Source organism: Myotis lucifugus, unplaced genomic scaffold (genome assembly GCF_000147115.1).
Source record: "Myotis lucifugus unplaced genomic scaffold, Myoluc2.0 scaffold_74, whole genome shotgun sequence".
Lineage (NCBI taxonomy): Eukaryota > Metazoa > Chordata > Mammalia > Chiroptera > Vespertilionidae > Myotis > Myotis lucifugus.
The window spans coordinates 3,655,090-3,680,746 of record NW_005871122.1 but is presented as its reverse complement, the minus strand read 5'-3'; the positions used below and the strand labels follow the sequence as shown (position 1 = coordinate 3,680,746).

Here is a 25,657-nt window from a genome sequence, read left to right as displayed (position 1 = left end):
GTCCCCAGAGTGGAGCTCTATCTACACTGTGAACTCTGGGGAGAGAGCACTGATCCCATTAGACTGACAGGCTTCTTGTCTAGTGGGGACCAGGCCTGGGGAAAACGTGAGGAAGCAGAGAGGTTAGCAGATTTACTAGGGGGCATGTCAAGAAAGAAAGAAAAAAAATGGCATATATATATAGATATATACATAATTGCCTCAGAAAATCTTGAAACTCCATTCACAGAGGAATATATATTGTTTCATTTCTAATGGCTAAGGTAACATATACCCATTCTAAAACATTTGGAAATTGTTTAGCAGCTTAAAGAATGATCTTTTTAAATAATTCTTAGTCAATTCATAATTACTGTTGAGTAGAAATTTTTATATGTACCTTTTAAAAGATTTTTTTTTTTTTGAGAGCAAGAGGGGGAGAGAGAGAGACAGAGGGAGAGGGAGATAGGGAAATATCATTGTGAAACCCAGTCATCAATTGGCTGCCTCCTGCACACCCCCTCCTGGGGAATGAGCCTGCATCCCAGACATGTGCCCTGATGAGGAATCAAACTGGCAAACTTTAGGTTCATGGATGATGCCCAATCAACTGAGCATATTGGCCAGGTCCTTATATGTATTTCTGCACAGTTTTTAATGAATTTATATCTCATATCTCTTGATATGATTATCAAAAGCAATAAGTATGCAACTAACATGTTCCTAAGTCACAGACAAGATTTACATATTTCAAAACAGAATTTTATTTTTTCCACCCTCTTGCAAACACTCATAATGTTAATAATACCCTCATCCTATATAATAAAAGCCCAGCTACCGAAATGGAGAATTGACCAGAATGACCAGAGACCAGAAGAACCGCTGCCCCACGCCCCGGCCAACCCCACACCCCAGTGGGATGTCACCCAACCTGGTCAGGGGTGGGGCCGACAGAAAACTGCCTCTGCCCCCTCCAGCAGGGACTCCCACATCGATCTGGGGGCCCCCATCAGGGCTGGCCAGCCAGGCCCCACCCGTGTACCCGGCCTCTATCATCATGTGTAATAAAGGCTAATACTCAAATTGACCCTAACAATGGAACGAACAGAATGACCGCTCAACCAGTCACTATGACAGTGATGGCGAAGCTTTTGAGCTCGGCGTGGCAAAATTTTGAAAAATCCTAACTTAGGTCCGGTGCCGTGTCACATACAGAAATATTCAAAAAAAATTTTTTTTGGTATTTGCAGCCATAGTAAAAGAAAAAGACTCATATTTTTGATATTTATTTTGTATATGTAAATGCCATGTAACAAGAAAAGATCCAGCCAAGGAATGAGTTCCCGTGTCACGTCTGACACGCTTTGCATAGGTTCGCCATCACTGGTTCAGACAGTGGAAAGAAATGTGCTAGCTATTTATCTCATTAGTAAAAATATGGATGCCCCAGCGTCACTCTTGCAAAAACACACACGTTTATATTATATGTGTTTAATTAAATGTTATAATTTGTTGTCCACTCTTTGAGCAGTATTGACAATGATGTTCTGGGTGTGGATATTTGTTTCATTTATCATATGTTCAAACATGTATAAAAAAATCCTACTCTACGCCTGGCGGATATGGCTCAGTGGGTTGGAGCATCATCCTGTGCCCCAAAGGACTGCAGGTTCACCTCCTACCTCACATGCTGACAATGGAGCCCAACTGAGCCTGGAACCCAGGTAACCAGGCAGCCACATTCTGTCCCTGCCCCTCCCATCTCACTCGGATAGAGACATTGGAGAAGACAGCATGTTTTCGTGTTGTCTGCCCTTGTCCCAAGGCCGATGCCTCAAGAGAGGCAGCGATGAGAGTGTGTTTAGTCGTGGTCGCCGCCGGAGCCCCACTCAGAGGAGAGGACGCCTGTGGCCCTTTTCCCAGCGGGGTCAAGAGGTAACACAGGGAGGTTTGGTTTGGGCCAGGCCACCCCTCTGATCCCAACTGAGCAGCCCTATGTCCCTTCCCCCTGTGTTTGGGGGAGAGGGGGTGAAGGGAGTGTTCACGTGGGGAGGGTCTGTCCAGAACAGGAACAGGCTGTGTTCGGGAGTCAGGACCAATCATGTTCACACCCCAGGTCAAGGCTAGCTGGGTGGACGTGGAGTGTGGGTGGCACCCTGTGCCCGAGGTCCGTCCTGAGCCCTGGAGCTGAGTCTCATCTCCTCTCGGTGGATGTCTGTGTAGACACAGGGCTGGACTCAATCCAGGAGCAGAAGGCCCAGTGGGCAGAAGCAGCAGTGACTAGGGCCAGGCTTGAGTCCTCCCGGTCAGCTGCCAGTCACTGTCATTGCAGACCTCAGGCCAGGCCAAGAAGAGGTCTCCGCTGGTCAAAGAGGAGCAGCAGCTGGTCCGTGAAGACCCCCGCCCCACGCCCAGCAGGGCCGGGCCGGTGAGCCACACCACTTCAGGCCAAAGCAGGCCTGAAGTGAGTGTGGCCACCTGGGCGTCTGGGGAACCAGGGCCCACGGGGGCAGGGAGAAGGCCTCCTCCAGCAGAGCCACCCAGGCGCCGCAGGCCTCCAACCCGGAAGCCGCTCCGTCCCAACTGGCGGATGGCCTTTGTCAGCCTGGCCCTGCAGTGCTGGGGCTATGGCCCTGGCAGCAGGCGCAGGCGCAGGCGAGAAGACCTGGAGCCTCAGGAGGCCGAGCCGAAGGGTGAGAAGGTGGGATGGTGGGGTGGAATGGGTGGGGAGTCCATGTGAGCTGATGGGGAGGGATGGTTGCCAGACACACAGGGAGCACCCCCAGAGCCTGGCCGGGGCAAAGACTGGCCTCAGACCCAGCCAGCTGCTGGACTTTGGGCGGGGGAGGACGTCCTGTGGTGGATCCTGGGCTCTAGCTGCGTGCTGGGTCTGGGGGGCACAAGGCAATACTGGCATGTGGCTGACTTTTTCTCCTCTCACAACTCCAGCACCAGCCCAGGGGTTAGGTGAGGCTCCTCCGGTAACACCGAGAGTCCCACCTGAGGAGCCAGAGGCAGAGCTGGGGGCGTGTGAACCTTCAGAGCCCTTGTCAGCGCCAGCCGCCTCTCCAGCTGCAGCCGGCAGAGCCAGGGCCGGCCAGGGACAGAACTGAGGCACCAGCAGCAGAGGAAGAAGAACCCTCCCTGGGACCGGTGCAGGGTCCTGCCTCAGAAGAGGAGATGCCTGTGAAGGGACCCACTCCAGGGCCTTCTGGGGAAACGGCCCACGCTGTCCCAAGGGGAAAAATCACTTCCCCGGCACTCCTTGCTATCTCCATTTTCTTTTCTGTTCTTCTTTTGTTTTTATGTTCTCCATGGCGGACTTTCTTTTTCGATCTTTTTATTCCTTTAGAGTTTGGGGCGACTTTGGCTTCTCTTCTTTTCTTTGGTCTGGTGTTGGCCTTCATCATTCCTCGGTATAATCCCTTTTAAGTAATAAAATTATGGTTTTTTTATTTGAACCCGTGTCATTCCCGATCATGAAATACATTCCCGATGCTGATCAAGCATCACCACTCCCCTCGGAGAGGCAGTGCCCATACCAGCACATCTCAGAGATGCCCTAGGTCCCCAAATTGGAGCTCTACACTGTGAACTCTGGGGAGAGAGCACTGTTCCCATTAGACTGACAGGCTTCTTGTCTAGTGGGGATCGGGCCTGGGGACAACGTGAGGCAGCAGGGGGGTTAGCAGATTTACTAGGGGGCATGTCAAGAAAGAAAGAAAAAAATGGCATATGTATATATACACACATATATAGATAAATACGTAATCTCCTCAGAAAATCTTGAAACTCCATTCAGAGAGGAATATATATTGTTTCATTTCTAATTGCTTAAGGTAACATATACCCATTTTCAAACATTTGGAAAATGTTTAGAAGCTTAAAGAATGATTTTTTTATAATTCATAGTCACTTTATAATCACTGTTGAGTAGACATTTTTATATGTACTTTTGAAAAGATTTTTTTTTTCTTGAGAGAGAGACCGACTGAGGGAGAGGGAGATGGGGAAATATCAATGTGAAAGCGAGTCATCAATTAGCTGCCTCCTGCACACCCCCTCCTGGGGATTGAGCCTGCATCCCAGACATGTGCCCTGATGAGGAATCAAACTGGCAAACTTTACGTTCATGGACGATGCATAAATCAACTGAGCATAGTGGACATGTCCTTATATGTCTCAGAATTTTTTAGAAGCAAATACTGAAATTTTCTTTCAGTACTTATCAAGACTACAATGCAAATCCACTCTTAAGCTTGTAGCTAAGTAATGCAATACATGACATTTAATTTGTAAAATTACATTTTAACTTGAAAGTGATCTCAACAAAAGGTGAATGGGCTTAAGTAAATTATACTCCCAGGCTATGGTTCTTTAGAACGTTAATTATTCAAAATTTAAAACAGACAAACAAACTGGTTAGTCCAAGAAGCAGACTCGCATTGTAGGTTATTGTACAGGCTGTTAGCGGGTGTCCTTGGGATAAATAACTGCAGAATGACAGGGATAGAAGCAGTGATGTTTAGGGAGACATCCTGATAGCTCATGGCCGTCTCTGAAGTGAGTCTGATCCATCACAGACATCTTGTTTGGGACCAACATAGCCAGGCTTTTCTACTGTTCCCATATGTCATTCAATATGGGCCGTGTGGGATGGGTATGATGTGGAAGATCCCCGTCTCTACAGTAGAGACAAGCCCTTCAGGGGATGGAAGTGGAAGGCTATCTCCCAATAGCACTCTCATCAACACTCCTACTCCTTCTTTTGGTAGAAATCTAGGTATATCACAGTGTCCACCACAGTACATCCCTTGTACTGCTTGGAACCACTTCATATACATTTTGGCAGCAGTTTTTCCCGCTTTCCAATGGGCACTTTTTTGTGGGGAATCTTAGAAGTAGAAGACTGTGAAAGCGAGTCATCCATTGGCTGCCTCCTGCACACCCCCTCCTGGGGATTGAGCCTGCATCCCCGACTTGTGCCCTGATGAGGATCACAGCCCCCCAATGTTTTGGTGTTGCAACAGATACTTGTCTTCTTTCTCTCCCTCTTTCTTTCTTTTTTTTTTCTTTTCCAATTTTGCTTCCCCTCAGCTTAAAGCATTTGCTGTGTCAGCCTTGCATTCTCTGATTGCACGACACAGACTCATGCCAAAGTGGGGGTCACTATGCCCTTCTCAGGCTGAAGTAAATGTATTTATTAATTTTCCATCAGAACTGGGCTGGAGTATACTAAAAGGCATCTAGGTGAATTATCTATGTACCAAATATATTCCTTCCCGACTAAACTGTATAACAGCAATTCCTCCTTCTACTGATAATCAGGGTCAATTACCCCTGACAAACTGATGACTCCTTTTCTTGCCTCTGGTCCTGTGCCTGAAGTGTGAAGTGCCCAGGAGTGGAGCTGCCAGGTTTCAAAGTGGTCTTAGGACAACTAGCCAAACAAAATGTAACAATCAAGTCTTTATACGCTTGCTGCGGTGGTGTAAGCAAGAGGCAAAATAGGCATTGGCTGCCCAGTGTTGCCTTTTTATCCCATGGACGGGCACCAGATGAGAATCAGGTAAATCGGGGCAGATGGAGGAACTGTCTCATTGCCGAGGAGTCCTGGACACAAGTTCCTGCCTTGTTTTGTAACCAGGGTCTGGAAGAGTAGAGGAGGCAGTGGGGAGGAAATTGTTTTAGTCAAGATACCCTGGTAAGGAGGTGAAGGAAAAGAGTCTCAGCTGAGGCCCACTGATTGGGAGGCCTCTGAATGGTGCCTGGGCTAAGAATGCAGATATATGTGAGGGCCTGGGGGGCGGGCCTGAGTTGACAGTAACACCCCCCAGAAAACTTTCAGGCGTGGCTGCGCACTAAGATTGGTGTGGATAGGGCTTTCTCTCATAAGGACTGCCAAGCAAAGCCTTTGTCATTGCCTATGGTCAGGTCTGAAAAGGTCATACGGGATTAGATCTGAAGCCACATTTCTCCCCAAACAGCACCAATCTCTTAGAGTCCAACAGAACTTTTGCTGTTTCCCTTGGCTGAAACATTTTCCCCATTGGGACCTAGAGTTTCTAATCTTGAAGAACTCAGTTTTGCAGGGGCAGGAAGCAAATGTCCCTTGAGGGATCATTGGAAATGATGGTAAACTTGGCCACTCCTTTTTTCATTTGGATGTCAGATCCATGACTTTCTCCTATTAAGTATAGTGCCATATAAACATCTTTGCCTCAAGGTATATACTGCATCCTGGAGTACGGTGCCTCATCCTCTGAAAGCATCACATCTGAGATACCAATTCAGCTTTGCCATCAGCAGACCACTCCTATATTCTGTCAGTCTAACAGCTTCTAGGTCATCTGATATTGACCCCACAATTACGGTTCATTCTTGTACATCGTTTTTTTAAAATAAAATTGGTACAATTGTCAAGGGATATTTTGTGGAATCCCATGCCATTGAATCAAACACTCTGTAAGCTCTCTAGTGGTAGTGCTAGTTGAGGTTCTGCAGGCGTCCCTAGCATATGTCTCTATTCCTGTCTGAATTAATCACTGGCCCTGTCAGAATGGAACAGGACCAATATTGTCAACTTGCCAAAGTAGCTTGTTTGTCTCCTCAAAATGTTGTGCCATGTTGGGAGCTCATCGTTTCTACTGCTGACAGGCTGGAAATTCAGCAATGGAAACAACTAGATCAGCTTTGTTAAGTTTTTTTAAGTGGGAGTCCATGACATCAGGCCACTGAAATGTCATCTCTAACACCATGGCTATTTCATTCATATTTTCACTGTACTAAGTGGCTGATATTAGAGACTGGCTATCGGCAGTAAGTGAAAAAAAAAATGTTTTATCAAATTGGTTATTTAGTGTGCTTTTTGTGGTTGATGCTCTTTGGCAACCATTCATATAGTACAGAGAACTTTACATTTTCTGGCTTTCTTGTATAACCATTCGCATATTCCATCCAAGATTTCTTTGTCCACAGTATTCCAGTCTTTCTTGAGGTCCCTGAGTAGTAGGTTGAGCTATTAGCAATATCCACAGGCCACTACATATTCTAACCTCTAACCACTTTTCAGTATAACCAGGTGATAACCAGGTGAATTATCTGAAAATCTGCCCACTGGGCAAATTTCTTTTGCAAAGATTTCAAAGTCACCCATAAGTAAGGCTCTAGTATAGCTGCTGTCAATTTTGGGCTTACATTCACATTTTGAGCTGACCTATTCAGGAACCAAGCTCAGATGTTTTCTTTTTTTTTTCTACTTCAATAGTTGAATGCATACAATTCTACAAGCAGCCAAAGATGTGGGCTGAGGAAAGGGCAATTATGTATCAGTTGTCTATGGCAAGGTTTCTGGGCCACCCATTCATGTCGCTTGTTTGTGCCCTCTTCCTGCTCATGCTTAACTCTGTTTATGTCACTTTTCACTGACACTGGTTTATTGATGATATTGAGCAAGTATATGACTTAGTAGATTTTTAAGAACCCAGCTTATTACAGATAGTTCCAGACACATATCACTTGTTTCATGGCCAGGTACCTCATCTTTCCCTGGACTCTGTAAGAGTTGTTTTTTAAAGATTTATAATATCTATTGCAGATGAAATAACCTTAATTTAGAACCCCAGGAGATTACTTTGGATTCTCTTATGGGTACTTGCCACAAACTTCACTAATATACCTAATAATACAGAAACTGTTGGGTTGTCTATTCTATGTTGCAGGGTTGCTTGCAAAGTGATGTAAGAGGCTTTTACTTTGGATGGAATATTCTGGAAAACCTCTGGCCAGTGAACCCTAAAACTTTTACTGATGTAGTAAGTTCCTGAGACTTCATAGAGCTTGTTTCTCACCCTTAGAATATGTGTGATTTTCCAAGGCCTTCAGATTGATAGTCACTTCTCGTTCATTCAATACCTTTAATAAGATGTCATCTATTCGATGGGTCACATAGATGTTCTCCCAGATATCCAGATGGTTCAAATCTTTAATGGGCACAAGAGTTAACACAGACCTAAAGAACATTGTAGCCCAGCCGCGTGTGGCTCAGCAGTTGAGTGTTGACACAGGAACAAAGAGGTCACAGTTCGATTCCCAGTCAGGGCACATGCCCAAGTTGCGGGTTCGATCCCCAATAAGAGATGTGCAGGAGGCAGCCAATCTATGATTATGTCTCATAGTTGATATTCCTATCTCTCTCTCCTGCTCCTTCTCTGAAATTAATAAAAATATATTTTTAAAAAACATTGTAAATATATACCATTTTCAACTATACAAGTGTGCAAACTGCTTCTAAACCTATTTTCAATGAGGACAGAAAAGAGCATATTTGCTAAATAAATGATTGTGTCATGTACTAAGGTCATGTTACTCAGCTCTAATACACATACCATGTCTGGTAATTGCAATTGCATTGGGAGCTACTACTGGTTGAGTTTGTGATAGTGCACTGCCATCTTCCAGGATCTATTTGGTTTAACAAGAGAAATATTGGTGAGTTAAATGGATATATAAAATGGACCAAGACTTTAAATCCTTAAATGTGGTACTAATTTTTGTCATCCTCTCCAAGGATGTGATACCTTTGCTGGTAAACTATCTCATTCATGATGAAGGATGCAGTTCAGGGGCTTCCACATGTTCAATCCCACTATATATTTCTTACCTCATAGGCCAAGTACCCAATGTGGGGGTTGCACTAATCAAATATGTCTATCTTAAGTTTACATTAGGAGATTAGGGTGGGTCTACAGATTCATTATGAGCTACATATTATTACCCAGTGCTCTATTTTTTTTTCAGTGCTCTATTTATTTACTGGCCCCCATATGCCATACTCACAAAAAGGAGACATGTTGATACTGTAAGTCTCTGAATGTCAATGTCCAATAATCCTCAAGATGTTTAGATGTTTTTCTTTCCCATTAGAAACCTACTTGAGTATATGACTGGGAAAAGACTGAGTGAGTCATGACCCTGTACATTGGTAAAGGTGTTACAGAATCCTTTTGCCAAAGGACCTGACATTCTCTTTCAACAAGTGATTTCTTAATCAAAACGATCTTAGATCTGGAAACTAGGAAAAAGATTTTAACTTATTTAATAGGACAACTTCCCTTAGCCTCCAGATCATCCATCTTTAAAATTTCTCCTGAGGGCATAAGTTGAGTAAACAATTCTTGGGTGCTCACTTACTTTGGCCATCACTTTAAGAGTTATTCCAGTAAAGTTCACATCATCTTCTGAAATCGTTGCCAGGATCTTAAATCCTGCATCTTGAGCAAACACTACTAAATCAATAAAGTCTCATTTATCTGGTGTGATGTTCCAGTACCCCAGAATTTAAGTTCATCCATCATGTCACAATCTGTATTAAAAAATAGTAGAAACTTGTGAAAACTGAAAATTACTTAAAACTTAAAAATGTTTTAACTGAAATGAATCCGCTGAATTTTATTTAATGTTCTGTAATACCTTTAGTCTTATGTTTATATATCCTAAAATACCAATACTTAAAAGTACTGAAAAGGGGATAATACATTTATATGTTTACATTTGAGGCAGAGCATAAAATTCTCTCTTTTCTTCTTATGGATGTGTTTAAGTTCATGGACATTCCAATAGAAGTATATTACTTAAATATTATGGCTCTGCACCAAAGTATAATATCACCTAAACATTAGTAATAGTGACTGTAACCTAAATTGATCAAGAAAGAAACTATAGATAAATGTTATTTTAGAAAATAGGCTCAATTACCTCCTTACCATTTTATTGCATGAAATGGACCTTTTGGCATGGATGAGACATTACAGTGGTCTCTTCTGCATACCTGTATGATGCTAAGTGTATAGGAATTCACGTAGAGTGCTATAAGAACCTCAGAGCTGCTGGCAACAATTCTCCAAATCTTGTGACAGTAGTTGTCCTAGACTAATTTTTCAAGGATACATATGTAGCAAAACTCCTTGGAAGATGAAGAAAATATTTTCCTTATGGCCAGAGGGCAGATGTGGGCCAGGACTGACCAGCAGACCCTGAACTATTCAGACACAATGTTTGCTATGAAAGAGAGAGCTAAGGGACTGCCTGACTAAAGGAACCAGACAGCCTAGATTGCCTGCCTCGTTAGGCTTTTATTGTAGCAGCAGTTTGAGATAAAGTTTATATTTTAGAAACAATCAGTAAGGTAAGTAATATTGGGAGGACACAGGTGTTTATAGTGTCCTATAAGCAAGGACACCCAGAGATTAAGCATAAGGATTCCAGTAAACACTGGGGGTCTGCACATGCACAGACTTGTTTGGAAAGGTCAAGGAATAATTAGGGGTACCACCTTCGGCCCTCCCCTGAGTCGGAATTCTAATAAATAGGGTAGGCGGCCTTCTGCACATTTCCATTTTCTCAGAATGTCCTCCTTACAAACTTTCCAGCCAAGTCTCATGCTTCCCCACAGATGTGTTTGCTGTTCGGGACTGGAAAGGTAATATGTCCTTCTGAAGAAAAAGTTTAGGCAGGTTTGATAGAAGTCCCTTATATGAGATTAAGATTTCCTAATCTCAGGATTTCATCAGCTATGATACAAACCCACTGTGTGTGTAGCATCCACCTACATTAGCTTCTGCATTACTCCCATAGGACATCAGCGGTGTTTTCTGTGCCACATACAAATTCTCACAATCACAGTGGCTTAAAAACAACATGTAGTTATTATCTCACACTTGGTTCTCTGCTCAGAGTCTCACAAAGCTGCAATCAAGGTGCCAGCCAGGGTGCCTTATCATCTGGAGACCTATCATCTGGAGACCTAGGAGAGGGAGAATCTGCTTCCAAGCTCATTCAGATTACTGGCAGTTCCTGATGGTTGTGTGAGTGCGGACATGAGGCTTTAGTGCTCCTAACTAATGGCTGCCTGCAGTCCCTTAACAAGTGGGTTTCCCAACATGGCGATTGACTTCATCCAGCCCATCCCCTGGATTAATCTCCTGCTCCAATCTGTTAAGACAGTCTCACTTCATATAATGTCATCATATGGGTGCCTGTTATCAACTTTGCTATATTTGTAACCTAAGCATAAGAGGCCTATCCTGTCATGTTTACTATATTCCATTGGTTAAGAGCAAGTCAAAGATCTCTCCCACTTCCAAGCAAAATGATTACACAAAAGCATGAACATCAGGAGATGGGAATCATTGTTGTAGAAAGGGTCACCTTGGGTTCTGTTCATTACAGGGCACAGGGGAAGAACCAAGGCAAAAGTTGAAGCTCATGCTGCTTAGGGATCTGTGATTAATAAAGGCCTTTGTCTCTGACATAGGAGCCCTATGTCTTCTGTCAGAATCTATGAACTTGTGTCAGGGCATTTGTTACACTTGCAAGTGTGGTAAAATCTCAGACTCTACACTTCTTAAAGTGACTGACTTCTAATCTTGTCCTGGATGTTCATAAGCTCCTGAGAGGTAAAGTGATATTATCCTGGCTACCTTTCCTCCTTATTGGTGGAGGATTATCCAGAGCAGAGGAGTTCTATTTAACTACATAGTATTCCCATCCCCATTACCACAGACACTCAGAGGCTTTATAGTTCTAAGGACAAGTACAGTTGGAAGCTGGTACTTCACATCTTAACCTTTACCTGTATAAGGGTTCCTTAATCTGTGGCTTTAATGCTTAAACCAACTCATCTGGAGTATAGTTACATTACCAGTTTACTTAATTTGAATATTTTTAGACCCACAGAGTACAACCAAAATGACTGTGGGAGAGGTAATATACCAGAACTCAGTCATGAAATTTATGGTCAGTGACCTGAATGGAATATAATCACCCCTTTCTAAACTTGACAGATTCTCATATAATTTTTTAAAAAGCTTAACAATGTATAATGCCTACTAGAACCAATAAATACACCATCAAGGTGGTTTTGAAATGCAAATTGCTTTTAAAATTGTGCTAAAATGGCTTATTTTTCCACAGACTACTTAGCAATATAAGTTCAAAGATCACCGGTTGAATGGCCCATAAAAGGTCTGTTATGTCATTTTATACGCATCTATCTGCCAAGCACTGAAGATCATAATAAGAAATTAAGTAGTTCAAAGAAGATAAAGTTGTGAAAGTTAAGTGGCGAGACAGTGCAATGCTCTACTGACAAAGAAGTTATTTCAACAGTGTATAAAGTGTTGATGGCTCTTTTCCAGCTTGGCTTAAGCATAGTCTTGTCCTATTGCCAAAGTAATACATTGTGTAGTTCAACCTGGTATATTCTGTATCCAGGTTCCTCCATTCCTTTTCCCTAAATTCTCCTATTATAAGTGTTCCTGGTTTTTACAGTGGTAGCCTCTCATCGCCATTTCACTTCAAAACAGAAAAGATAAAAACTTCCTTCCTCGTGCTGTAGGAATCCTATTGCTAGACCAGGGGGAAAACAAAAGTGACTCCCTCCCAGATTACCTTCTTTACTTTCCATCAATTCTTGAAACTCTCTAGGAGAACACATGGGCACTGATTTTGACGTGTTCTTTTTCTCTTCAGCACCTCTCCAGGCAATCAATTTTAGAAATCTTAGAAAAGAAAGGAAGTGTCTCCATTTTTTTCATGAACCATATAAAGTTATTGGTTTCCTTGTCACCAATTTCATTCCCAGTACAAATCATCAGAGTCATCTTTCTACCTCAAAATCCTCAGTGACTTCCTACCATGCGTTTGCCAATGTTGCCCAAACTTTAGGGTACAGAAATGTCCCCTGGTGAACTTGTGAGAAATATAGACTTTCAGGTCTATGACCACAATGGCTAAGTCACAGTTAGTCTTGCATGTGTTTGCATGTATCCTAGTGTGTAATTTTATTTAAAACATTCTACTACCAAACAGTGGTGTCTTGGTAATTTTTTTAACAACCAACTCTCCCGGATAAAATGAAAGAGAGAGAAAAGACAGAGAGATGTGGGGAGGGGGAGGAGAAAGGGGGACAACATTGGAAATTTACCAATTTCCATCATGCTAATACCCCTCACATGGCCCTTATCAAGCTACTAAAGTGAGACCATTGGAGATGAGCTTGGGGAAAGATGCACACAATTAGTCCTTCTCAGCCAGTAGGGATCAGCTCCAGGACACCAGCGTGCCTAGATGATTCAACTTCTACTAATTTATTGCCCTCATGTGGTATTATTCACTACTAATATTTGTGCTTTACTTATCCCCTCTCACTAGAATGCAGAACTTTTCTTTTCTCTCTGCCTGAGCATCTCCTACTAAGAATACTAACAATCCATCAGTAAAGCTATTCTCCAAGTAGCAATCCCAGATGCTTCCACAGCTAGGAGTGACTATTTCTCTCATACTACTCACCACATTTTAGTACAAGTATCAATTTAAATGTCTATTTACCTTAAACTGGGTCATCAGGAACTCTATCTCATTTATCTTGGTATTATTGTGGTGCAGCGGTTCTCAACCTGTGGGTCGCGACCCCTTTGGGGGTCGAATGACCCTTTCACAGGGGTCGCCTAAGACCATCAGAAAACACATATATAATTACATACTGTTTTTGTGATTAATCACTATGCTTTAATTATGTTCAATTTGTAACAATGAAAATACATCCTGCATATCAAATATTTACATTACGATTCATAACAGTAGCAAAATTACAGTTATGAAGTAGCAACGAAAATAATTTTATGGTTGGAGGTCACCACAACATGAGGAACTGTATTAAAGGGTCGCGGCATTAGGAAGGTTGAGAACCACTGATGTAGTGAAACAAAATATAAGAACTAAATATGTATTTATAAAACTCATAATTCACCATAATAAATTAATATGGAGCCAGCAATTTCAATATTGATTTAGTATTGATCTACTATTGACACATTTGAAATGCATCAAAGTGGAGTTGGGATAGGGATGGATAGGGTGAATATCTCTACACAATATTCACATTTTTTAGTTTTATTCTATGTTAACTCATCTATAATAATAAAACCGTAATATGCTAATTAGACAAGACAGCCGAACAACCTTCCAGCCAACCTTCCAGATGAAGCCGGGGCTGCGAGGGCCGAGCCCCTGGCATGAATTTCGTGCATTGGGCCTCTCGTTTACTTATATTTTCCTATAGAATGTAATATTGTAAATGTTTCCCATCTTCAAATGCAGACTTTAGAATAGAGAAACTAACTCAGTGGATACATCTCTGCTACTATGTGTATCTCTAGGAGCACCTTCATAAAGCAATAGCCTGAGTACTCCCAGTTCACAGGAACAATGAAGTAGATTTATTCTGGTCATTCACAATGGGAAATATAAAGAACAAACTGAGGAATGAAGCCTGTTTCAAACACACCTTCACTTTTTAAAGGATACCAACATGGAGGATAAGCTGGGTGAAATAATATAAGTTTTGAGAATATAAATACATTTTACTTTTGTCAATGCCTCAATTTTAGTGGTTTATAATATGAGCTTTTAGGTACAGAGGTCATAAAATGAGAGATCAGAGATCAGGATAGCTCATTCAAATCCTTCACTACAGAAGGTAAGGTTCAAAAAGAACCTTTTTTGTTGTTGTTGAGGGAGGTACACTATACTTTTATCATACTTTTATTACCAGCTTTCAGTGGGGGAAAAATAAGTTTCAGATTGCTACTTCTTTTTTTTGTGTGTGTTTCTTACTTAGTTCATCCACTTTTCTACTATCCTTTTTAATAAGAACACCATCTTCCCCAATAAATAAATTTAGGAATGCTCTTTTATATTTTTTGAAGCAAATTTAAATCCCTGCTTAGATGTACTGACATTCTTCAAACTGGGATTTAAATTTTCTTTTAATTTTTCTTTTTTAACAGCGTGCATGACCCTTGGGTTTTCTTCCCATCACCTCAAAGCAAGTTGGACAGTATCTGAATTCTCAAAGAGCACCGAGCCAAACCATCTGCCGACTCCTGTAACTTGGTGTCACAATCCTGAATGCTACAGCGGTCCCAGGGTCAAGAAAGTGTTTCCTCAACTGCAGATGTGACAACTTTCTATGGGAGATCCCAACAAAAATTGATGTTTTGTCCCTAGATGAAATCTCAGTTGCAAGATCAAGATCATATATCCAGATCCATGCACTACATTTATGGTATATCCAGTATAAAATCCATGTTTCCTTGGACCAACCGTATCACCTTATATTGTCTCACTGCTTATTATCGGTCAGGGATGATAATTTTTAAAATCACTCTTTCACTAATTAGCTTTTTTGGCCAAGTCACTTTCTCTCTTAGGTCTGTATTGTTACCATCTGCAAAATGAGGAACCATGCCTTCTAACTGCCACATTTTCTTTTGTTATGACTCCCAGCTTATTAATTTTCAAAAATTAGGAAACACTTTAAGTTAAAGCATTCAGAAGCACATAAAGGAGAGAAAGGAAACAGTGCAACAATTTTCATCTCCTGTGGATTGCAAATCCTGAATTGTTAGACGATTTAAAATTTTCTTTCTGAGAGTTAACCCACCGATGGCATATGATGGCACACTAGAAAACTGCTCAGCAAATATATTTTATTTTCCTCGAGGGCACATAACATATAAGTAGGTTTAATATCTCAGCATCTATCTTTTTTAGAGGAAGGCCTCTTTATGAATGATTGATCTGTGTAATTGCCGAGGCTACTATCTCCAAGCCAGAGAGGAGGAAATTATTTCCTGGTCTCTTCCTCCTTGGACAGAGTCTTGATGATTTCCTGCTTCTTGGCCCGGAGCCACTCTTCAGGGCGGTCAGGAGCTTCCTTGGTCTTAGACCTCAGGCCTCGGAAGCTTCTAGCGAGCTTGTCTGCAGATTGCAGATGTGTCCCCTGAGAATCCGCTGTTTCTGAAGGCGCTACCCTTCACTTTCAGGGACAGGCTGTGGGACCCGTGGCAGTCAACCTTCTTAGAGCCACAGCCTCTTCTAAGAAGTGGGAGGAATCCTCCCCCGCCTCCCCCAGGTTACAGTCAGGCCTGGGAGCACTGGCAGTACCCTCTCTTACCTCTGCCCTTAGGGCGGCCCTCACTGCGGGCCAAGTGCTTTCCTGGCATCCAGCCCAGAAGGGACAGCCAGCGGCTTCCTGCTGATCAGCCCATCTTTGATCCGCTGCTGAATTTGAATCGGCATTGGCATTGGCGGTTTTTTTGGTCTCACTGGGGTTCAACCAGGCCTTCCTGCCACAGCGGAGGACACTGGAGAGGAGACTCCTCTGAAGCCGAGCGCAGGCTGGCTGTCCAGCGGGAATGAAGGCAGCAGCCTTCCTGCGGTTTCAGTGGACTCAGTACCAACAGGATGGGACCACAGTGAAAGGAAATGGGGCTCTTTATACCTGTCCGCACACCTTCCCATAGGATTCTCTACGCTTTTCCCCTCGTGGAAAGCACTGAAATTCTGTAGGGGAACAGAATAAAACAAACAAACAAACAAAAAACCTAAACACAAAACAACACAAATGATAGCTATATGTAGAGACATTGGCTTCCAAGAGTTTGGCCTTCACATAAATAAGAAAAACAAACAAACGAACAAAAAAGCTATTTTATTAGAGCACTGAGATTTCTGCGTTTTTCTGTTAAAGAAGTGACCATTGGGGACATTATCTTACCTAGTACTAGAAGGTTCTTAAAAGTCTATGGTTCTGATATTCTAACTTGTCCAGCCACATGTCTCTAATAAACACAATGCATGTTCACACTACACCAAAGGCAAACTTTATGTTTTTATACATCAATAATTACACTTACTTCTCAATGCATGCTGTTCAAAAATCTAGTTAACTTGTCATTTTAATTGAAATTCCTTTGAAGTTGTCAAAGAAGTTACCCATTTTAATTAGTTACAATTTTTCTTTTTCCTTTAGCAAAATTGTATATTTCCTTTTGCCTCAAAATTGTCCTTCACACCCTGAGAGATTAGAAATTCCAGAAGGTAGCCTTAGAGAGGCGTATTTCTTAATTTCAAATAGATTAAAATATGAACACTTGTGAAAAGGTTTTAAAAAAATCTTTCCCACATCACATTCACAACTAGAAAAAATTAGCATACATTTTTGTGATACATATACTATTTTTATCTATTGAATTTTCCACTAAATGGACACATACCGAAAGTGAGAGTGTAAACATTTTAACAAGCAGATTATATATATATATATATATATATATATATATATATATATATATATAATTTTTTCTATTTTTTATAATAAGAGCAAGCCCCACAAAAAATGAAAAAGTCTTATTTAGAAAACCAGCTAAAGTCTAAAAAATATTTAATCTAATAAACATGCATGAAACTCATATGAATACTGTTTGTATCAAACAATTAACTGTACTAATAAGCAATATTTCCTGCATTAGAATATTAATTTGCCAGACACTACTCAGCAAACTAAAATAGCTACTGCAGTGTAAGGACCAATGACATTTAAGAAAATAGTTTAAACAGCAGTCAGCAAACTCATTTGAGAATAGTGAGAAAACATATATAATTTAATACAGATGTCTTTGAATTTTATTTTAATTTTTATATTTTTATTGATTTCAGAGAGGAAGGGAGAGGGAGAGAGAGATAGAAACATCAACGATGAGAGAGAATCATTGATTGGCTGCCTCCTTCATGCCCCACACAGGATTGAGCCTGCAACCCGGGCATGTGCCCTGATGGGGAATCGAACCACAACCTGCTGGTTCATAGGTCAACACTCAGCCACTGAGCCACGCCAGCAAGGCTGATTTTATATTTGTTTCTCTTTAGATAGGAAAAGTAAGGCAGTGGGGTTTCCAGAATGGTAGTGGTAGGAGCTTGGCAGAGACTCTTCCCAGATAAGCAATCATTTACTGGTGAATAATATAATCAAGTAACCACTGAAAGTCTGTAAGGTATCAGAATGACATACAGGATATCAGTAAAAGTTCATTCAAGAAAATCTAATAAATCTCAGGAAAAACACTGTAAGTCTATAGCATTTGAGCCTTGGGCCATTCCCACTCTCCCCCTAGATCAGTGCGGCAGAAGCTCTTCTCTGAGTTGATTATATCACAAAGATTGGGGCTCCCTCTTCCCTTAACTACCAGCTCTAGGACTACAGTTTCACTGCAGGTGGGGCATATCAGCAGCATGTCTCATCCTACGCAGCCCCATGCTACAAAAGGTAGAATCTAAGAAAGTACAAGTAGAAGGAAAGGGGCTGCTTTCTCCTCTCCAGTCCCCATTGTAAGAAAGGCACATAGTCCCAGATGGAACCTACTCCATCTAAGCAACTGAGCAAATAAACAAGCAAAATACAAATATTGACATCACCCCTGAGATCTGAGGCATGGAGTATCATTAAATGTACAGAGTTGCTACAATATAATACTTAACAACAGCAACAAAAAGACCTGGGAAAATGGTGAAGGGTATCAATATCACAAGTTACTGCAATGCATTAAAGCACCCATTTTTCAACAGAAATATAAAACAGGGGCAAAGAAACAGGAAGATGTGACTCATAAACAGGAAAGAAGACCAGACAATATTGTTTGCATTTGAGGGAGGCTCAAATGTTGGGATCAACAGACAAAAACTACAAAGCATATATTATAAATATATTCAAAATATAGAGTAAACTGTGTTTGAAGAATTAAAGGAAGGTATAGTGACAATGTCTCATCAAATATAAAATAGCAATAAAGATATTGAAATTTTTAAAAAGAACAAAATGGAAATTCTGGAGTTGAAAAGCACAAAAGCAAATGAAAATTTCACTAGAGATGTACCACTAAAGGCATGACTGATAGAAAAAAGAATTTGTGAACTTGAAGATAGATTGATAAATATTACACATTGAAGAACAAAGAGAAAAGGGAATTTAAAAAAATGAACCCTGCTTCAGAGAAATGTGGAAAACCACTAGCACATAAACATACTTGCAGCAGGAGTGCTGGAAGGAGAGGAGAGAGAAAAAGAGCAGCAACAATATGTGAGAAATGACAGCTGAATTCTTTCTAAATTTAATGGAAAAGATTAAATTGCACATCTCATAGATTCAATGAACTCCAAGTATAATAAGAGATGCATAGAGATGCATAACCAGACACACCTTTAAAAAGTGATGATAAATAAAAATAAAGAAAATATTAAAAGCAGCAAGATAAAACAACTTATTACTTACAATGGACACCCTTCAAATAAAATTAATAGCTTACCACTCTTCAGGAACAATACAGTTCAGAAGGCAATGGGCAAAAGAACCAATGCCCCCTCCAAAATTAAATAAAGAAATAAAGCTGTCAAGCATGAATGCTTTATCCAGGAAAAGTATGTTTTAAAATTAAAGTGAAATAAAGACATTTTCAAAACAAAACTTGAGATAATTCATTGCTAGCTGACTCACCTTCCAAAAATACTAAAGGAAGTGTTTTAGGCAGAAAGTATGTAAACCCAGATAGAAATTCCAATCAACATGAAAAAAACAACCACCAGTAAAGGTGTTTATGTAATTATAGAACACAATACAAATTATAAAAATATTTTACTTTGCCTCTTTTTTTCTTAACTTATTTAAAAGGGAATTTTATAAAACTATATGTATATATAATTGTGTTGTAACTAACATATAGAAATGTAATATATTTAGCACTCAGAGCTTAAAGAAGATGGGTAAAAGTAAAGCTAGTTTGGAGTAAGGAAATGACACCATATGTTAACTAAATCCTCAGGAAGAAGTGAAGAGATAGAGAAATGGAAAATAATAAGTTTAATATAACAAACACTATAAGTGTATACTTGCTGTCCTTGCTTCGATGAGCTTATTTAAAAGACAAAAAATTATAAAAACTAAGACTTAAAACAATGTATTCATGGGCTATATAATATACAGATATATTATGTATCACATAATAGCACCAAAAGAGAAAAATAGAGCTATGTAGGAGTAACATTTCTATATCTCATTAGAATAAAGTTAATATAAATCTGAAATATATTCCGATAAATTATGATATATGTGGTAAACCTTAGAGTAACCATTAAATATATAACTGAAAAAAACTCGTTAAAAAAATCCAAATAATTAAAATGTTACATTAGAAAACATTCACCTAATACAAAAGAAAGAATTAAAAGACTAGAGAAACAAATAAAATACAAACAAATTTTAAAAGGACAAATATAAATCCAACTGTAGCCATAATAAATTGAATGTAAAAAAATTAAACCATCTGACCAAAAACCAGATTGTCAAACTAAATTTTACAAAAAAAGACTGAACAATATACATTCTACAGGAGACAAACGTTAGATAAAAGATACAAATAGATAAAAAGTCAAAGAAAAGCCCTAACCAGTTTGGCTCGGTGGATGGAGCGTCGGCCTGCAGACTGAAGGGTCCCAGGTTTGATTCCAGTCAAGAGCATGTACCTTGGTTGCGGGCACATCCCCAGTAGGGGGTGTGCAGGAGGCAGTTGATCAATGTTTCTAACTATCCCTCTTTCTTCCTCTCTGTAAAAAATCAATAAAATATATATTTTAAAAAAGTCAAAGAAAAAAGGTCATGCAAAAAGCAATTATAAGAAAGCTGAAGTGTTTGTACTAATTTCAGACAAAAGAGACTGTAAAACAAAAAATGTTCCTAGAGATGATCAGCACCATTTTTTAATAAAATGTCAAATATATAAAAAAGATATAAATATCATAAGCAGATTTGCTACTTTTGGAGAGAACCAAGATGGCAGCACAGGTAAATGTTGGTACTCGCCACCTCCCACAACCATATAAAAATTACAACTACAGTTGTGCGATGTTTTTAAGTGAGTGGTACTGCAAGAAGTCCATTCTGGCTCTTGTGGATGGACAGTCATGGGACATGTATAAGCCTTTGACCAAATCTTGTGAAATTCAGTTTCTTACTTTCAAAGATCGTGATCCAGGAGAAGTTAATAAGGCTTATTGGCAGTCTTGTGCCATGATGATGGGCTGTGTGATAGAGAGGGCATTCAAAGACGAATACTTGGTCAGTTTGGTCAGAGCTCCAGAAGTGCCTGTGATTGCTGGAGCCTTCTGCTATGATGTAGTTTTGGATAAGAGGCTTGATGAGTGGATGCCAACAAAAGAGAACCTACGTTCTTTCACAAAAGATGCTAATACTTTAATTTATAAAGACCTCCCATTTGAAACTCTGGAAGTTGATGCAAAAGTGGCATTAGAAATATTTCAATACAACAGGTGTAAAGTAGATCTCATAGAAGAGAAAGCATCTCAGAATCCTGAGAGAATAGTTAAGCTGCACAGATTTGGTGACTTCATTGATGTGACTGAAGGCCCTCTTATTCCAAGAACAAGTATTTGTTCCCAGTTTGAAGTGTCAGCGGTTCACAATCTTCAGGCCACCAGGTCAAGTCTTATACGAAGATTCCAGGGTCTCTCTTTACCTGTTCACTTAAGAGCACATTTTACTATATGGACTAAGCTATTGGAAAGGTCTCGGAAATTGGTAACTGAAGATCAAACTAAACCTGCAGATGAAAGTGCATCTACCTAGTAGCTTCCTAAAATTTAAACATGTATAGTAAATTAAAATAAAAGTTTTTTTATGTAATAAAAAAAAATACAACTAAAATGCAGAACAACCATAATTCAAAACCCCCTGAAATCTGGCCGAATGGAAGTCCTACAACTAGAGAATTAAAGAAGAAAGTTCATTGAGGCTGGTAGGAGGTTGCAGAGGCATGGAACATGGTGGTTCGACACCCAAGTGTGGTGTGATTTTAATCAGGTGGGATATCTAGGCTGTGGAGGCCTCCTGTGAGAAGCAAGGGGTCTCAGACCCCCACCCCAGGGTTCTAGCTCTGGGAAGAGAATCCCCCATAACTTTGGGCTGTAAAAACCAGTGGGGATTGTGTCTGGGTGACAAGGAGGTTGCTGAAGACCCGCGTGTTCTCTTGGACTTACTCGAACTCCATTCCTCTGAGCTCCAGTGATAGGTGGCAGCTTTGGGGAATCCAGGGACATACTGGGAGGAACTGGATTATCTGGCATCATAGCAAGAGCTCAGGGGATGGCTTTCTCCTAGACAGGGGTACTTACAGGGGTCATTGTTCCTATGCTGAGACCTCACCTCATCACAGAGCTGACTGGTAGCTATATCTGAGTTCCATCACCACAACTCATACTGTTTTCTCCACCCTGGTGATTCCCTGAGATCCCACCCCATCCAATTTGCAGCCCCACGCAAGCTGTTTGTAGTGGGTTTTCCATATGAATGGCCTTCCTAGCTCAGGTTTCAGACTTTCCAAAATCTCTCAAACAAGCAGCAGCTGTTGTTAGCATGCCACATACCTATCAATAAGAGGCCTAAGACATGGCACTAGCACCAGCCTGCCTTGCTTCACAGCTGGGCCTCCCATGGGCACTTCTAAGCCCCATACAAGTAGAAGCCATCTGCAGATTGCTCTGTAACACCTCCTGGGTGGCACCAGGCAGTGGTTGACTTTGCAACTCCTGGGAGGCCCCAGAGCCAGTGCACCCAATGGACAACTTCAGACCATACCAGATTACAACTTTATATATCCACAAAGTACACACTCAAGGGGCAGACTCAGTAAGTAGCAAAGCCCCACTAAAGTAAGTACTGCTCCATAGGGTTGTCTCCTGAACAGCAGCTCTTCTGCTATAGTTGCAGCTGGTCCTCACAGCCAATTAGCCTGGAGGTCAATTCCTCCCAGTGACGCCAAAAGCAATCAAGGCTCAACTATAAGACTGTACACACAGCCCACACAGGCCGCACCTAGAGTGCCCAGCAGAGGTGACTGGGGAGGCTGATCCACTGGGCCCTACAGGACACATACTACACAAAGCCATTCTACCAATTTCAGGAGACATAGCAGCTCTACCTATACATAGAAACAAACACAGGGAAGCAATCAAAATGCAGGGAAAAAGAAACATGTCACAAAAAAAGAATAGAAGAAATCTCCAGAAAGAGATCCTAATGAAGTGGAAGCAAGCAAACTACTATATACAGAGTTCAAAACAATGGTTATAAGATTGTGCAAGAAGAAGTGAGAGAGCAAGATATTGAAAACCTATTTGAAGAAATAATAACAGAAAACTTCCCCTACCTGATGAAAGAAATATACTGACAAGTCCAGGAAGTACAGAGTCCCAAACAAGAAAAACCCAAAGAGGCCCAAACCAAGACACATCATAATTAAAATGCCAAGAGTTAAAGACAAAGAGAGAACCTTAAAAGCAGCAAGAGAAAAGCAGTTAGTTACCTATAAGGGAGCGCTCACACAACTATCAGCTGATTTCTCAGCAGGAACTTTGCAGGCCAGAGAGAGTGGCAAGAAACATTCAAAAGTGATGAATAACAAGCACCTCAACCAAGATTACTCCTACCCAGAAAAGTTATCATTTAGAATTGAAGGTCAGATAAAGAGCTTCATAAACAAGAAAAAGCTAAAGGCTTTCATCACCACTAAAGAAGTATTATATGAAATTGATACCAACAAATGTGGGTGTTGTTTGAATCCAAGTTCTTGTCTCACGAAAATCGAAGCATGAAGTCGCAGACAAAAACAATGAACAGGAGCAAAGTTTATTGGGATAAGCCAGTCCTGGAAAAGGTGTAGCTGGGGTTCCAGGAGCAGGTCAGTGTCCAGAGCTTCCTTTTTATATTACAGTCGGGAGTAGTTTAGCATCCAAGCTAATTAAAGTCTAATAGTCAATGGGTGGAGGCCCACATGGCCATAAGCCACGTGGTGCAGGGATGTGCTCTCATGCCACAGGAACCCATTGCCTGCCAGTGAGAAAAGAGAAAGAGTGAGGGGAAGTACGTGCCTTTTAATTTAGAGGGTGGGTAGTCTTACTAACTCCTAATTGGTCTTTTCAAGGAATTCTGCCTTTGAAATATCCTCTGGATTGATTTATACTCCTTACTGCCTTGTGATTGGTTATTTGCATGCTACCTATCTTAGCAATTTCCATACATTTTAAAGTTCATGCCTCTGGCATGTGTGCCCTTCCTTCCAGCCCACTTGGGGTGCCTTAGTAACTCCGCCTCACTGGATTCCCAGTTCTATTTCCTTTCCTGTGGTCCCTCTCCTATCTACCTAGCTCCCTGTCTCCTCAAAATGTTGAAGGGCATTCTTGCAGAAGAGATCAAGAATACAAACAATAAAATTGCAATAAATACATATCTATCAATAATTGAATCTAAAAATCAAAATTAATAAATAAGGAATCTAATGAACAAAATAAACTGATGAATGAAATAGAACCAAAAGCATGGAAACGTGAAAGAGACTGACTAATCTCAAAGGGAAGTGGGGAGGTGGGGGGCAGGAAGAGATTAACCAAAGAACTTACAAGCATATATGCATTACCTATGGACCCAGACAATAGGGTGGTGAAGGCCTGGGGCAGGGTGGGAACCAAGTGTAGGGGGGTTATTGGGGAGAAAGAAGGACACCTGTAATACTCTCAATAATAAAGATTTTTTAATAAAAATAAATATAAGCAAATATGCACTTCAAATGTATGAAAATAGAAGACAGAAATAAAGAGGATAATAAACAATTGAGTTATAGTGGTTAAAGACTTCAATATCTCACTTCTAACAATGGATAGAAAAACTAGGCAAAAGAACATCATGGAAATAAAAGACTTGAACAAGCTCTACCAGTGTTGCTCAGTGGTTGAGTGTAGACCCATGAACCATGAAGTCACTGGTTCAATTCCCAGTCAGGTTATATATGCAGGTTTCAGGCTTGATCCCCAGTAGAGGTCATGCAGGAAGTAGCTGATCGATGTGTCTCCTTCATCAATGTTTTCATTTCCCCATCCTTCTCCCTTCCTCTCTCTCTAAAAATCAATTATCAATTTAAAAGAGAGAGAGAGAGAGAGGAAGAGAGAGAGAGAGACTTGAACAACACTGTAAATCAACAATACCTAACAGACATCTATGGAGCACAATGCCCCAAATTAGCTCAATATGCATTCACCTCAAATACAAATGGAGTACTCTTTAGTCCAGACAATATTCTAGGACATAAATGAACTTCAATAAATTTAAAAGGATTAAAATAATAAAAATTATATTCTCCAAACACAATGGAATAAAATTAGAAATCAATAGAAAAAAATTGGGAAACTTACAAATATATAATAATTTAAAAATACACTTCTTTGACTAATAAGTCAAAAATCACAACATAGAATTTATAAAATACTTTGATATAAATGAAAATGAAGACATAACACACTAAACCTTACCAATGCAGCTAATTACTGGAGAGAAATTAGCACTGATTTTTAACTGTAAATGCTTACACAAAAGTGGAAATGTATCTAATCAATAAAATAGCCTTGCCATTTTAGACACTGGAGGGGAGGGGATGGGGAGAACAATCAAGCAGAAAGATGGAATAAAGTGTATAACAGAAATAAAAGATACAGATAATAGAAAAGCAATCAAGAAAATTAATGAAACCAAAACTGCTTCTTTGAAAAGATCAACAAAATTTACAAAGTTTTCACTAAATTAAACAAGAAAAGAAGGAGCAGACTTAAATAACTAAAATCTGAAATTAAAGTAGAGACATTAATAATGATCTTGCAGAAATAAAACAAATTATAAAAGAATAGTATTAACAATTGCATGCCAATAAATTAGATAACT

The 25,657-nt window shown here is 40.4% G+C and overlaps 1 protein-coding gene and 1 pseudogene across 1 annotated transcript; one reads left to right on the top strand and one right to left on the bottom strand.

Annotated features, from left to right (window-relative positions):
* Positions 1–15,667: 15,667 nt before the first annotated feature.
* LOC111826385 lies at positions 15,668–17,120 on the bottom strand (annotated as a pseudogene).
* A 3,584-nt stretch (positions 17,121–20,704) lies between these two features.
* Positions 20,705–21,574, top strand: LOC102441620 (39S ribosomal protein L39, mitochondrial-like). The gene is made up of 2 exons (XM_023755352.1): positions 20,705–21,422; positions 21,471–21,574. Exons 1-2 carry the CDS (start codon positions 20,705–20,707, stop codon positions 21,515–21,517), a joined length of 765 nt encoding a protein of 254 aa, XP_023611120.1. The 3' UTR covers positions 21,518–21,574.
* Positions 21,575–25,657: the final 4,083 nt, after the last annotated feature.